The 16,380-nt window shown below is 42.1% G+C and overlaps 1 protein-coding gene across 1 annotated transcript; it reads left to right on the plus strand.

Moving 5' to 3' along the window:
* Positions 1 to 2,585: 2,585 nt before the first annotated feature.
* wfs1a (Wolfram syndrome 1a (wolframin)) lies at positions 2,586 to 13,604 on the plus strand. Its single transcript, XM_079498085.1, has 11 exons — positions 2,586 to 3,211; positions 4,516 to 4,595; positions 5,504 to 5,648; positions 5,792 to 5,959; positions 6,329 to 6,391; positions 6,541 to 6,677; positions 6,844 to 6,978; positions 7,621 to 7,866; positions 10,107 to 10,385; positions 10,527 to 10,699; positions 11,395 to 13,604. The coding sequence occupies exons 1-11, from the start codon at positions 2,626 to 2,628 to the stop codon at positions 12,581 to 12,583; spliced, it is 3,201 nt and encodes a 1,066-aa protein (XP_079354211.1). The 5' UTR covers positions 2,586 to 2,625; the 3' UTR covers positions 12,584 to 13,604.
* The last annotated feature ends 2,776 nt before the right edge of the window (positions 13,605 to 16,380 follow it).

A 16,380-nucleotide genomic window follows, 5' to 3' on the forward strand; every position in this document is an offset into this window, starting at 1 on the left:
GTTCGAATAACGTGTTTCTTCCACGCGCTACGTCCAACCAGGAAAACTCCCCCCTGTCAGGTGTAAAGGAGCAACTTGGACACTCAGGCATGAAGGAAGCATGAGTTCAAGTCCGTTGCTCTCCCCATGTCCCCCATATATGGGGACTAGGTTGGCGGAGGGTGTGTAGAGCCCAGGATCACATTAGATAATTGACACAGGGGTGAAAAATGGGTTACAAAATCGTGGGATAAAATATATAAAAAAAACAAAAAACAGAAAGCCTTGTGCTTTTACAGGAAATCGGGCTATACGGAACAGGTGCATGTACATTTCAGCACCTGCATAAGTGGACAGCTCCTAACGGAGCAATGTGCAATATTGAGCGAGTTCCACAGGTGCTCAGGTGCTGTGACGAGATTTCGCTGGAGGGGGGGCGGGGGGGTCAAAACTAAACTGTAATGTGTCAAAACTGACACTTCAGTTTCAGTTGACATTAGAACCACATATAGGGACTTGATTAAAATGTATATGGCCACAACTGATAGTCTATACATAAATTATATTTTTGTAAACTTTGTTTTTTATATAGTCATTTGTACCATGATACCATCATAATGACCCTTAATTATCCCCACACATGTGTTGCCAACTTGCCACTCACCTGCCAGCCCCCCACCATGACGCCAACATATCCCCGCCCCCGCCCCCCACCCCTGAAAGGCAAGAAACACCCTCAGCGTGTAGAATCCGCGACAAAGATCATGCCTATAGGCTACTGCATACACACACACACACACACACACACACACACACACACACACACACACACACACACACACACACACACACACACACACACACACACACACACACACACACACACACACACACACACACACACACACGAACTTACGAAGGCTACATTCAACTTTTATTTATTTATTTTGTATTTACTGAACAGGGCTTGACTGTTAAAAAAACACTACACTGTGTATTGTAATGTCCGTATTGTGGTACTTGTTGTTTTCCTATGTTGTGTTAAAAAAAAGAAAAATGTGTGGTTCTATATACTGAATTGTTCTATAAATTGAAACAGCTGTGAAATTTCAGAGCCTCAATAAAAATACATTGAAAAAGAAACACTACAGCTTTTCCCACCCACACAGCCAATCAGATAAGACACACAGTTGATGATGATTTATACTACCAATGAGAGGATAGTCTATTTTAAGAGGGCGGGCTGTCTCAGCTGTCCTGTTGCTCAAATGCAGTCGCCGGAGCTATGGCATTGGTTGTCTCTTGTTACAAGACGCTCCGCATGCAGAGGGACACAAGCAAAGAATTCACTCCAAACTCCTGAATTCAAAAGAGATATTTGTCTATGTCTTGAACAAGTCTTCAAAGTTAGACAACAAGCAAGGTAGCTACCTCGATTTTTGATTGAAATAGTGGTCTGTTATGATTGTGCTGACGGGCATGCCTGCGTTTTAAATTGGCATGATGCATGCTTGCAAGACCGTGTGCGTGCGTAATAGGCACCATGTAGCCTACTACTATACTAACATGAAAATGTATGACTTTATTGTGGAAGAAGTCAGTCTAATCACTTATTGTATAAAGTACAGTAGGTCTAGCAATACCACAATGTAGAAATACATTACGTATTTACGTTACAACCTGGTTCTGCATTCAACATTTTGCTTGGGTACTATTGGCATCAAGTTGTATACCGTGTATAGTCAATAATAATGTTATAAATGCTAATTTATGTTTTGTAATAAAGTAACTATAGCATGTATATTATATACTATATTGTTTTCAAACAATTCGCGTAACAAGTACAGTATTTGCCTCTGAGTTGTGATGGAGTAGAGTAAAAGTATAAAACATTGGAGAAAAAAAGTACATTCATTTGTAGTAAAGTACCTGGGTAAATAATAATTATACTTTCCACCACTGGGCATTGTGCCAAATATTATAACTGTAATTAACTGTCTTGGACATTTAAAGTGCAGAATACAGTTGATTCATATTATCATCTGTCTTTTTTTATTTGTTATGCAATGAATAGCTAAGAAGGTGATTATAAAAATATATATTATAATTATTATTACCATAATATTATTATTATTAATAATAATAATAATAATAATAATATATTTTTGACCTACTTAATTTAGGGGGTATATGAGGGTACATGTTTGTCTCCAAGTTACAACTCATTCTCATTTCCTTTCAAGGAGAAGGTGTCATATTTGAGGGTGGAAGGGGGTAAAATGACCAGAGGAATGGGTCCTCCAATTTCTCCAAACACTGTACATGTGTGTGTGTGCGCGTGCGTGCGCGTGCGTGCATGCGTGCGTGCATGCGTGCGTGCATGCGTGTGTGTGTATGTCTATGTGTACACATGCATGAGTGCATATGTGCGTGTGTGTGCATGCGCGCGTGCGGCCATGCACGTGTTACATATTTGTTTGTGGAGTGGTGTTGTGCAATTCACAGGATCACAATTTTTGACTTACATGTACTCTAAAAATTGACTTATAATATTTAGGCAACATTTCTATGTGGTCAGTGGTGTAATTTCCAGAGTTAAGTCCATCATCTCTTTGTGTGTGTCTCTCTCCAGAACAACAGACAGGGATGGATGATCCATCTCCGCCCGCTGTCAGCCACTCTGAGAAGGCATGTCCTGTGGAGGGTGCCTCATCCCACAGTGCTATACCGCCCATCAACAATGAACCCATCCTTGCTCCTCCTCAGACTCTTTCAACCCCAGACTCCATAGAAACCACAGCTGAAACTCTAACATCCACTCATCTGCCCCACAACTCTCTCCCTATCTCATCTTCGTCTCTTATCACTGAAGCAACGAATGCCTTACTACCACTTGAAGAGAAATCTAAAACCAGCTCGCCCGATATGTCCTCCTCCACACTAAAAACACCATCTGTGCCCTCTGCTGCCCAGTTCACCCCTACGGTCTCCAATCTAAGCCCCTCTCCCCAACCCACAACGCCATCCCCTGCGCCAGCTAACGCAGCACTGAACGCTGCAACCACATCGCCTTCTACACCGGCCTCCGTCGACTCTCCATCTACCGTAGGCCCCTCTAAGCCTCCAAAAGGTCTCCCTAAGCGCCCCTCCTTTGCCGTCCTGGCCAAGAAGGTGATTATACAGGAGAGACTCAGGAAAGCTGAGGAGGAGGACATCATAGAAGACGATGGAGGTAGGAAGGCCTTCAGCTCGACTGGGAATTGACTGACACGTTTGTGTTGATGTCACAAAATGACAGGATCCTTTCAATACCATGTGTGATACTATAGTCCTACTGTCTGTGTGACCATGTTAATAGCCTGAATCTCCAATGTCATTGTACTGTATAGGTTGGTACAACAACCTATACTGTAGGTTGTTAGACAGGTGGGTAGAGTAGCAAAAACTGTATTGCTATCAAAAGTATTGATATTTTAAAATATCATGATAGTTATCAAGATGACAAGTGACTTCATATGATCCAATTTGTTGTTTAAACAATCAATTAAAATGTCTAAAATTGTTAGAAATGTTAGAAATTATTAGAAATAAACAAACTAGAAAATAAAATAGCCTTGTGCAAATTCGGATATGGACTAAACTATATCACTTTAAATAAGACAATACCCAATAATACATTAAATCTTTACGAAATAACAAATTCAGGCAGACAAAGACGGCAGCACATCATTTTTGGATCTGTTGTCACCTGCCGGCATGGAGACACTCTTGTGTGCTGTTAGTAAAAGCTTTTTATCCTGCAGAAAAGACATTGATATTTGAAATAGACGTATTCTAGGTTCCACACCGTGTTGTGCACAGACAATAGCTGATCTACAAGCTCACAACGTGTCTCATCGAGCTTATGTGAGCATAGATCTGTTATCTTCGGTGCACCACACTGGCAAACCTCTGTGCATAAAGGACACAGGGCACACATTTGTGAAACCTTGTGCTGGGTATTAAATTCATCTAGAGACTTGGCACAGAGTTTGTGCTCCAAGATCTTGGCTTGAGGTTCATAGACAGATTTAGTTTTTAGACAGACAGTTGCACATATACACATGTTTAAAATGCACACACACACATGGCCACTCCACCACATGGAAGTTCATGTTAACAGATATATGTCAGTACAGTTCATTCTGTTTGCTGTTCATGATTCTATACTATCTCAGACTTGCAGGGCTGGATATTCTATTTTCTCCCCTGTTTGTGTCTGCATGTGTGGCTGTTTGTGTGTCCAGAGCTAATCAAGCTACCAGTTCCAATTAGCAATTATTGGTGTCAAATGTCTCATGCGTTTCTTTCATATCACATTGTCAGCAGATACATTTGGCGTAGAGGGAAAGGAGGGGACCAAATATAGAGCCCTGGGTGCCCCCAGTCAATGAAGCATAAGCATAGTATATAGAGTTTAGGTGGTTAATGTAGATTGTTAGATACAGCATTTTACACTCCTCTCCTTTTCTCATCCAACTCTCTTCTCCTCTGGAGATTTGGAACCAGAGGAGGACTTGACCTTGGAGCAGATCGAGGAGAAAGCCAAAGGTGGTGATGCAAGAGCACAGACCCGTGTGAGTGAACACACACACACAAACACGCACGCGCACACACGCACGCATGTGCACGCACGCACACACGCACAATTGTGCTTCAACTCAAGATGAACACACTGAAAATGTTGCAACATTAAAAAAAACTATTTTCAGAAACATAAAAAAGAATATCTACCAGCTTGCACCGTCATGACATCATTAGACATACGACGAAGTATAAGATAGATCTAAGTGGTGGAAGAAGCTCTGCCTGTTCATGCATGTGTGTCTATTTTCAGTCGTGTGGAAGATGATCCCATGTTTTCAATATCACACATTATACCCCTCACATTTATGGAACCTGTGCTATGCTTGTGTATTAGTATTCATGCATGCATCCATATTTGTGGTATAATCATTCACACAAATAATTCACAGTCTCTCCCTTTCTCCTCTTACTTCTTATTACCCTGTAAACATATTTAAACACACATTGTGAGGGAAAAGGCCCCAAGGGGTCTTGGGGGGGAGGGCCAAGGGGTGGAACATGACACTGTATGTCAGAGGCTAAACTTGTACAGTAAGTTGTTGGTTACAAGTCCCATAATGCCACTGCTTTCTTCTGGAAGCAGTGGCATTACAGGAAATGTAGTCTTTTATCATTTATAATCAATTGTTGTGATGGGAGCAAACTATGGCCTGGGATATGTTAACTTGCTGGCTAACAATTGGAATTAAAAAAACAGTTTTAACTCATGTTAAGTTAAGAGTAGCTGCCATTAAAGTTGGTACACACGCACGCACGCACGCACGCACGCACGCACGCACGCACGCACGCACGCACGCACGCACGCACGCACGCACGCACGGCCTGTCTCTCTATCACATGCAGGACATCAATTGTACCCTTCTAAGCTTTAATAGCTTGTTTCTTTTCACTTTTTCAGTTGGCGCAACACTATCTGATTCTGGCTGAAGAAAAGGACACAGATCTAAATAACTTCCTGGCTGTTAGTTGGCTTATTAATGCAGCCAAACAGGGTCGAAGAAGTGCTGCAAGAATATTACAGCGCTGCTGGATCCAGAACAAAGGTGTGTGTGTGTGTGTGTTTGTGTTTGTGTGTGTGTGTGTGTGTGTGTGTGTGTGTGTGTGTGTGTGTGTGTGTGTGTTTGTGCGTTTGTGCGTGCGTGTTTATGCTTATTCGTAACACTTTATTTGCGTCTTTCTCTTCCAGGTATGACTCCAGAGAACGAGGCAGACGTGCGTAAGTTGTCAACAGAGAGTAAATTTGAGCAGACTGTGCGAAAGGCAGCCAGGATGATGTACTTGAAGCTGAACCCAGAGGGGAAGAATAAGGTGGCCATGGCTGAGATGCTGGAAAACGTTAGCCACATCGGGGAAGGTGAGGCAGGATGCATTATTATAGTTATATTGCCATCTTTATAATAGACAGTAACACACACTAACATAGTGGCTTTCAAAGTGGGGGCCACAAGGCAGTGCCAGTAGGGACGATTGAAAAGCAGAGGGGAGAGGAATTTCCGAGGTTTACCACTTTCAACCTGGCGTCCTCATTGTGGATATGTAACGATTGTCAAAATCTTTTAAGTTTTAGAAATCAGATGCCTGAAGAAGGTCAGTAGACCGAAAGCTTGCTAAATAAATACATTGATTGTGCGCAGATCTGAGTGTGCGGAGCTTCCCTTTATTTTTCTCAAGTTTTAGAAAACAGTGAAAGTAGTTGTCTGTAACTTCCATTCCTCACCAGCAGGTGGCGGCGTGACAACCTCAAACCAGGCCCAAAAGGTTTTAGAAAGCATGGTCATCAACGAGTGTAAGTGTCTGCTTGTTTAAATTCTTAACACTCACAAATGGCTCAATTACTGGATGTTGTGCTTGTAGTCCAGAGAGAGAGAGAGAGAGAGAGAGAGAGAGAGAGAGCGAGAGAGCGCAGAGAGATATGTAAACTATATGTCCTCTCAGCCAATCAGATGGTGGACCTTGAAGACTTTGTGGTAATCACTCAGAAGTTGGCCCAGGGAATCACTCCCTCTGCTTCCCAGGATAGCAGCCAGGACAAACCCCAGACTAAAACCCCATTCCAGAGCAATGGCACGCAAGTAAAAAAATAACCTGAATCTGAATTATAAGTACACGTGCCGTTTATAATTCAGAATTACAGCATCTCACCTTTGTGTGTGTGTATGTGTATGTGTATGTGTGTGTGTGTGTGTGTGTGTGTGTGTGTGTGTGTGTGTGTGTGTGTGTGCGTGCGTGCGTTCGTAGATATCTGAGGTAGGGTCTGCAGAAAGCAGGAGATCCAACAAAACTTCATGGACTTTAGGACGTGGTGGGATGACGTTGGCCAATAAACGTAGTGGAGCATTAAAACGAGCTATGGACATCAAATCAAGCTTAATGGTATTGTATTTAACTGTACATTCTCTAGTCTAAAACATCATACATTGATTCCTCTTGTTTTGTTAAAATGATCCTAGCCTGGGTTCCAGCCTAATTCGCTGCGTTCCGCGGATTTGAAAATGTAACATTTTCAAATCCGTGGAACAGCAGCGAATCAGGCTGGAACCCAGGCAATAATTATCCATGTCATCTATTCACAATCCAATTCACCACTTAATTTAAGCATGATTTATACTATATCATAATGATGGTGTTCGCGCACCAAAAATAGACAATCAACAGCTTGCAGCGCATTGCGTTGTGGTTTGTCATCAAAATGGGTTTAAAAAGAAATCAACTGAAATTGCAAAATTGGCTTTTAAAGCCAATACAAATGTTGTTGCCCTTTAGACATTTAGCCCTGCTTGTTTTTGTGTTTATTAACTGAAAATTGCATTGATACATGGTAATGATTTTATTGATTACATATAATTATTGTTTTCCTCTTACTGGCAAGAGAATCAGAAACCACAGAAATGTATGAGGAGGCTTAATTGGCATAATGACTATACAGTGCAGGGGCAAACCAAATTGGCTACTCCAAAACATTTAAGACAAATACAATAACCTCTGGTCTGTTCTATGTCTCTCTCCCTTGTCCAGGTGCTACAGTACCCTGTCCAATCCATGCTGGAGATGAAGGATAGCATCGTTGACTGGGCGTCGCGGGCCGGCGTCCAGTGGCTGAGCACCGCCATCCCCACGCACCACGTCAATGCGCTCATCTTCTTCTTCATCATCAGCAACCTGACGGTGGACCTGTTTGCCTTCGTCATCCCTCTGCTGGTCTTCTACCTTTCTTTCATCTCCATGATAATCAGCACGCTACGCATCTTCCAGTGCAGCAAGGTCCATATGTTTTTCATTAGTTTTTATTTGTTTATTTTCAGGTTTAAAGACAACACTTGTACAAACAAACATTCACTTTCACATACACCACCCCCCACCCACCTTCCCATAATACTGAAAAGCAAAGAAAAAGGAGAAAAACGAAAAGGAGAATGAAAAATGATAATACACTTTGAGGACAGAAAGAAAAAAACGGATACAATTAAAAACTTTAAAGAAAATAATAATTATGATAATTCAATAGATCACAGTTAAAGAAAATTAAATAAAATATGTTGGTCAATTCTGCTAGCGATGCATTAGAAGAGCAAGGTCCTTATATGTTTGAATGACTAATTTCCTCTCCGCTGAGTGTAACGCAACATTAAGAGGCACTCTCCACAACTTTGCTAAATTAAAAACATGGTCTCCACTGAATTGACATAAAGCTGCACTATGGAGAATGAAAAATGTCCAGTGGCTGAGCACCATCATCAAAATAAGAATGCGTTCCTAATTTGAACCCGGTTTCCTGTGCAACTTCACAAGTGCTGACTTACCACTGAGCTAATAGAGTCTGCCTGCTTGCTCAAGGGATCATTTGAATCTGGCAGAGCGCAAGATCGGACCCCCGAACGACACAATGCATATGGAGCGATATAATAATTTAAAATACCCCCGCAACTAGGGCGCCCACTGGCCTAGTGGTCCAGGCACATGCCACATATAGGCTCTGGCCTGCGTTGCGTGTTCGAGTCCCGTTCATGACGACCTATGCTGCATGTCTCTCCCCTTCTCTCTCTCCCTCTGTCCTGTCTATCTTCACTGTAACTATCAATAAAGACACAAAAGCCAAAAACAAATCTTTAAAAAAAAGAAATACCCCCGCAACTGCAGGTCTTACAAGCCTCGGCTACTGCAGTTTCAAACCATTTGAGAGTTAAGAGTTCAGCACCACAGTGCATGGCGGACCCACTTCAACTAATGAACTAAAATGTTTATAAGAATTGGCACGGCGGCCAAACAGTTCCAAGTACAAGCACTATTAATGGCATGATATAAGCAGGCTAAGTGAACTTCAATTTAATAACATCAGGCAGGCAGTACTGTACTGTAGCCTACATGTTGATTAGCCGCAATTTTCCACTCTAGATTTTTTTATAATGGGATGAATCTAGAGTTGCAATACCCTCCGTTGACTACCTACTCATCCAAATTGCTTTTGCGATCTGCTTGTATTAAACAACGTTAAACTCACCAAAATTGCAGCTGTAGAGAAAGCTTGAATTATCCTCTTTCAATCTGCCTTTGTTTCATAAAAATTCACTGTAGAAATGTTATGACTAGCTACTTTCTGTCAAGAAAGTATGTGCAGGTGATTCTTTTTCCAAGTGTTGGAGTTTGGAAGCACTCGTTTTTATTAACGGGTTGCGCTGCTGCCTCCTGCATTATGTGCAAATTCGAAACAGGTGGTACGCAGGGCCGTTCAGTGACTTCGACGAGTGCTTGCAAACTCGTAAAAACCTGCATAGAATTTCTTGACAGAAAGTAGCTCATAACATGTCTACAGTGGATTTTTATGAAACAAACGCTTGGCAGATTGAAAGAGGATAATTCAAGCTTGGCCTAGAGCTGCAATGTTGGTGAGTTTAACATTGTTTAATACAAGCAGATCACAAAAGCAAATTGGATGAATGGGGAGTTAATGGAGGGTATTGCAATTTGCAACTCTAGATTCATCCCATTATAAAAAAATCTAGAGTTGCAAATTGCGGCTACCTGTTAATGTGTTTTTGGCCAGAATGAGACTTATATGAACTACTCACTTAATGCTGCGTAGTTCCATGTTTAACATATCCTTCCAAAGTGTGTACAATGTTTAAGTCACAGATGCATGGTTTTCATATCGTGTATATAAATTAACTTTGGCTAAACCCTTGTGTTTAATCCACGTGGGTTCTTGTTTACTACTTGGTTAGACTTGCCAGCATCATAACAACTTGTCATGGCAGCTTGGCTACAACCGAAATGGACTTCCTCTTCCTCTTCAAAATAAGAGCCACTTGTAATCATTAGCCAACACTAGTCTACTTACAGGAGGTAGTATTATCCCTAGTTTGGGCATGTCATTATACATTTAAATGTTTCTATTAGAATTGCTTTATTATGGATTATTCAACGCGTTGTGAGCTTGGCCTGGTTTCTTCTTTTTAACGCCCCCTTTCCTATATTTTTCCTCTGCCCTCTTCTGTGGTTTCCAGACATGGGAGAACTTCAGTACCTTGACGGCCCTGCTGACACGTTTTGAACCCGGGCTGGACGTGGAGCAGGCAGAGACCAACTTTGGCTGGAACAATTTAGAACAGTACATCTATTTTATCATCTCCGTCTTCTTCTGCATCTTCTCCTTCCCCGTAGCAGACAAATCCTGGATCCCGTGTTCTGAGCTCTCCACCGTCACCATCTTCTTCACCGCCGTCAGCTACATGAGCCTCAGCCCCTCGGCTTCTACCTACGCAAGAAAAGCAATGATCATAGAGGTCAGAGCACATGAACGCTGAATGCCGTTTTAAGGGCTCAATTACATTTTGTTGCATAACGAGTCCCAAACAACTGACTGACTTTCAAAACATCAACTATTTTCAACTGCATGTAATGGAGTAATTTCTTGTCAATTCTAGGTAGCGTCGTCTGTGTGTTCCCTGACCACATTCCTGCCACCGAAGATGAGAATGCTGAAAGGGCTTCGTTTACTGGGGTGCACGTTCGCCACAGTGCCACTTGGGGAGTCGGTGGTCCTGAAGCTCAGTCTGCCCTGCCTACTTTATATTTATCTCTTCTACCTGTTCTTCAGGTAAGCTGGTGATATCGTGAAACACTCTCATGCTTTAAACCTTTTTTAGTTAAGTTATAGTTATAGCTGAGCACCCACTGCCTACAAACTGAAAAGGCATCGAGAGGAAGCACACCTGCTTTTCTTTCTTAAAGGACCACTTCACCACTTTTCAACCTATCTTCATATAATAGGTCCTCACTAATAATCATGAAAAAATTGTGACATTTCTTTCTACTCGGTCTGTGTCTCATAGGAGGGCTGTGGGCATTTCAGAAACCGTCTTCCAGTGACATCATCGATGGGGAATACAAGCTAATAGAAACTGCAGGCTTTCTAATCCTGAAAAGTTGCAATGCGAAAATGGAAGCCATCGTTCTCACGATAATGAAAATAAAAATATTTTTGCAAAAAAATATTGTTTAAAAAAAATCTGCCTAATGATGATGTCACTGGAAGACGGTTTCTAAACTGCCCACAGCCATCCTATGAGACACAGACTGAGTAGAACAAAATCGTGCCATTTGTTCATGATTATTAGTGAGGATCTATTATATGAAAGATAGGTTGAAAAGTGGTGAAGTGGTCCTTTAACTAGTAAACAGTATTAGAAATCTGATGAGGGAACGCATTGCAAACTCACTTTCAGGTTTTAGGACTACAAACTATATCGCTCTGTGATTAATTATCTCTGTCTACCCCACTCCTACCTTCAGAATGGCGAAGATGCGAGGATTCCACGGCACTTACTGCTTCCTGATTCCCTACCTGGTGTGCTTCATGTGGTGTGAGTTCTCAATGGTGCTCCTCCAGAACTCCTCCCCCTTGGGTCTCATCCGCACCTGTGTGGCATACTTTCTCTTCCTGTTCGCTCTGCCTGTCCTTGCCTTTGGCCTGGCTGCCATGTTCCTCATCCAGGTCTTCAAGTGGTTCCTGGAGCTGGAGCTGACCAAGGTGATCGTGACTCTGGCCGTGTGCGCAATCCCTGTTACCTTGCGTCTCTGGACGCGCTTCAGCATGTCAATCTTGGACGTGTTCCGCTCACTGAAGCAGAGCGGCCCCGTCAAAGTCATCCTGTTCTGCATCTCCATGGTGATCTTGTTCTTTTCGCTGTATCTGTACAACTCGGAGGGGCTGAAGATCTACAACTCCACCCTGACCTGGAAGCAGTACGGCCAGCATTGTGGCCCGCCGGCCTGGCAGACCAAAGGCATGGCCCAGACGCAACTGTTCTGCAGTCACTTGGATGGACACAGAGTCACCTGGACTGGGCAGTTTAAGCATGTCCGCGTGGCTGAGACAGAGAACGGGGCTCAGTCACTCATCAACATGCTGCCATTGTTCATGGCTGACTGGCTGCGTTGCCTGTATGGGGAGAAATATCCAAAATGCGAGCCAAGGAATGCCCCAGTTGCAAACCTGACTTCCAATGATACTGCCAGCTCAATGCCAGCTCCTGTTCCCTTGCCCGTTCTCCTACAGATGCAGGAGGAAGAAGAGCTGTGCCAACTCAAGGCTCTTGCCAAGCATACTTGCCACGTCAAGCGTTTCAACGAACACCGCTTTGAGGTGACGGTCGGAATGGTCCCGGACGTGGGGATAGCAGATCCAGGCTGCGATATACTGCTAATGGCCAGCCATGAGTTCAAGCAGGTCCTGTTTAACTTGGTCCCTGGGAATATGGTGGAGTTCAGCCACAAGCTGCAGGGGGCTCGTATGGGGGCTAAGGCTCCAGCCTTTGAGCTGAAGGCGATGCACTGCCTGGACTGTGGGTCTACGCTTTTGACAGGCAGACAGGTGAAGATTGAAAGAGACTGGAGACAAACTGTGGAGCGAGCCTATAAGTTTGCATTTGATTTCTTTTTTTCTCCCTTCCTCTCAGCAACAATTGAACAGCAGCAATAGCAGACATTAGGGATGCAGAAAGATGGCAGCAGAACTACATCAAAGATGTAGAAATGTTTGCAACAACTACTGTACCACAAATCTTGCAGGGTTACACTGAATTCACACCAGCAGTGTTAACACTAGTCCACGACATTAAAAGCAATAAACTGAGCATGTCCGAGGTTATCAGTCATAGTCTGTTGCCGTGTGTCAACATATGGCTGCTATCGAGGTGAAACATTGTGGGAAAATGTCCTTTTGCACACCGGTGCGTAGGAGCAGGCCACCAGTGCATGAGACAGGAAAACATTGAGATCCCGCACACTGTCTTCACTTACATAAAATACATTAGGCTACAACCGCCATTTATCAGGTATCTCATACCTGCAATTTGTTTCTGTCCATTTTAAGTGCTGTCGAGTATGTGACTATAGTCCACGCCCAAGGGCCACCAGCCGCCTATTGACCTCTTTGCCGGGGCAGGGCAGCTGGCCACACAGACAGTAGCGTAGCACCGCAGCTGTGAGTGCAGCAAAATGACACAATCTTTATAATCCTAATAAATAGGCACCACAGGAACAATGTTCATGGAACTAGAGATTTGCTGAGAAATATAAACTTTATATACACAGATTAACAATTAACAAAAAAAACATATATTTTTCTGAATTTCCTGGTTTTAATGCAGTGCGAAAGAACATGGGTGACGGGGAGAAATATGTACTCCCTGGTGGGGAAGTTGGGAGATGGGGGTGTCCCAACGCTGGAAAAGCATTGATACTCTCGTCTCCCAGACTTTGCATTGAAAGTCAATGCTCAATCAGAACGTGCCAGCGTATAGGAACCAACACTCACAACATGATACACACAATCTCTTTGATGATGGCTTTTACACAGATTTTGGATATTCAATAATGTTTTGGTACTGTATAATATGCTTCAAAGGTTTATGGATGGCACCTGCGTTGCAAAAATGTGATCAACCCAAAATGTGAATTACATATTGAGGAGGCGCGGCTTCCAACAAAAGTGTTTTGAGTTCTATTTTTTTTCTATTCTTTTGAAGAGAATAGTTCTTTGTTGCATGCATGAATATTCAAAGAAAGGGTAAATGTGTGCAGGCAAAATTTGGTAGTGTCATTACGGAAAGAAAAAACTCACAATTCTGAAGTGCAACCAAGGTTGCACAACCTTGAACAACACAGGACAGATCAACATACTTTAATCATAAAATCGTCATCAGCAATGAACAGTGAAGGCCTTGGCATCTGAAATGCGTTGATTTGTTGGTAGTTTTGCTTACATGAGACTTGTGACAGCTGATACACAGACAGGACTGCTAATGTTAGAGGTCGACTACTCTATGGAGGTGTGTGTAGGTCAAAGGGTTCTAGATTCAGAGAGATAGTGCTGTAATGGCGATTGCTGCTTGTAACTGTTACAAACTACTGTACTTAATGTTATTGTGCACGTAACTGGATGTATAATGTCTTATCACTTTATTTGTGTGTGTGTGTGTGTGTGTGTGTGTGTGTGTGTTGAGAGAAAGATGAGAAATGTATCTGTTTACGGAATACCCTATTTATTTTCAGTATTGGCCAAATTAGTGTGATTGTATTACAAAATAACTTAACTTTGGCTCTACATTTTCTGTCCCACCAGTTTCGTGGTCTTAATATTTAGTTTGTTGTCTTTAGGGTATGCTACAGTAGGTCAATTAGAGCAATGTTTCTCAAATAGGGGTATTTTGACATTAAGAAAATGTATAATTTATCCAACATTCATAGAATCTGTTAAATCTGGAAACTAACAATACATTTTAAAAATGTTGTATGTGCCTTATTCAATACAATGATACTGTACGCCAACCACCCACCAATAAAAAGGTTGCCTTTCGTCTCGCTGTATCATTTTCCTTTTACCTGTCCTGAGTGAGTTTTGAATAGCAAACTAAAGAAATGAAAAAAATAAGTATGTAATAATATGTGGTCAAAAACACCATCAGGAAGAATGTTTGGTGCTGTTGAAGAGGTACTCAGCTGAAAATACGTTGTATCAACTATCAGGGTACATTAAAGAAAGTTTGAGATCCACTGAATTGGAAACAAAAACTGACGACAACCTGTGTTATCAAGTGGGATTGTGGATCGGCTGTTAGCCAGTGGAAAATAAATAAATAATGACAATAATGGACCAGGAGGTTTTTAATGTGTTCCAGGCCTGGATAACACAAGTGAAAAATCTGGACAACTAAAGAAAAGGCAACTCGAACAACATAATTTAATAGCGAGGTACAGGTGTCAGCCTCTCCCCATGGCAGCCCACACTCAACTGAACCATTACCCTTTATATAGACTACAGAGTAAGACCCCATTTAGACTGAGACGTTTTAAAAGATATCACAGAGTCGGTGTCAAAAAGTTGACCGTATACACTTAATCGAATCAATTAATCTATGTGTCTACACTAAAACAACCAAAACGGCAACGGCAACTGAATGCGCCTGTAGTATATATGGCCAGTCTGTAGGTGGTGCTGTAGCACTAGCTGGCACAAAGCCTCAAAAAGAGAGAAGAAGACATGATGCCAGTGTTGCCATGTCTGTTTATTATAAGCGACTTTGGGCTTCTTTTTTGGCTTGTTAAGTGTATAGTTTATTATTTGGTCTTGTTTCCTATGATATGATTTTATTTTATTGTATTTGATTTAGCACATTATACAAACTAAATAATGAAACATACAAAAATACAGAAAAGGGAAAGTGCCTGGTTGAGGCAAGTAGCCCAATGGGCTACGTGTAGAGGCTACAAGATAGACTACAATAAAACATTTAGGTTAGGGTTGATTGTATAGATTTTCCTAAATACATGATTGGACTATATTAAAAAAAAGTATAAAAAAAAGTATTCTAATTAAAAAATATAACACTTAATCTACAGTAAGAGAAAAAACATATTTATTGTCATCTGGTCAATCAGAATGTTTGTTGTTCTGTTTCAAAAGTATTACACATTTGTCACTTTGTTTTCCATGATTTTTAAATATCAGATCTACAAGCTCACAACGTGTCACATCACGACGCAAACTTGTAGATCTGCTATTCTCAAATAACCTGGTCCTTTTGGGGTTGTTTTCATAGACCTGGTTGCTTATTTCTCTCACACAATCTGGCAACACTGCAGACACTCCGATGTAAACAAAAACAGACAGGAGAATGCTATTCTCTCCATGTCCACTTGTTGCCGACGGTGGTGGTGTGTAGGAGCAGTACATTAGCTGTAAAAGCCCTAACTATTAACTATTTTCTGCAGGACAAATGCAATGTATACAACGCTGGGTGCTGCCATCTTTGTTTATTATTGTTCGGGGGTGGCGCATGCGTCTTAAAACACATGTGGGCTCTTGCGTCATCGGTTCAGGAAATATGCGGATTCGGACGTCCACACAGTGGCGCAAAAGTTGCGGTTTCATATTTATCCACTCTGGGACCCGGTTTCAAAAATGAACGGATTCATTCACCGTTTTGGTCGGCAGTGTGTAGATGAAAGGGCAAAACGATACAAAAGTTATGCGGTTTGACTGCGGATCGTCTCAGTGTAAACACCCTCTAAGTAATCAACCAACCCCAATGTACTAGCAATCCACCCAAGATGTTCCCCATAATGTGATCAGCTCTTATACCACACCCCACTATCTGTGCACTACACAGGCTTCAAGGGAGCGTCCCCAATAACAGCATCTGTGCAGATAAATGCAAGCATTCAATTCCATGTCACGGTAGGATGTGCATTGTGCACCTTCTGTGGGACTGAGAA

This window comes from Electrona antarctica (genome assembly GCF_951216825.1).
Source record: "Electrona antarctica genome assembly, chromosome: 4".
NCBI classification, from domain to species: Eukaryota; Metazoa; Chordata; class Actinopteri; order Myctophiformes; family Myctophidae; genus Electrona; species Electrona antarctica.

Coding starts and splice junctions, on each gene's coding strand:
- wfs1a (XM_079498085.1), top strand. CDS start 2,626: ATGGATGATCCATCTCCGCCCGCTGTCAGCCACTCTGAGAAGGCATGT. Junction 5,649..5,791: donor CTGCTGGATCCAGAACAAAG/GTGTGTGTGTGT, acceptor TTTCTCTTCCAG/GTATGACTCCAGAGAACGAG. Junction 6,392..6,540: donor AAGCATGGTCATCAACGAGT/GTAAGTGTCTGC, acceptor ATGTCCTCTCAG/CCAATCAGATGGTGGACCTT.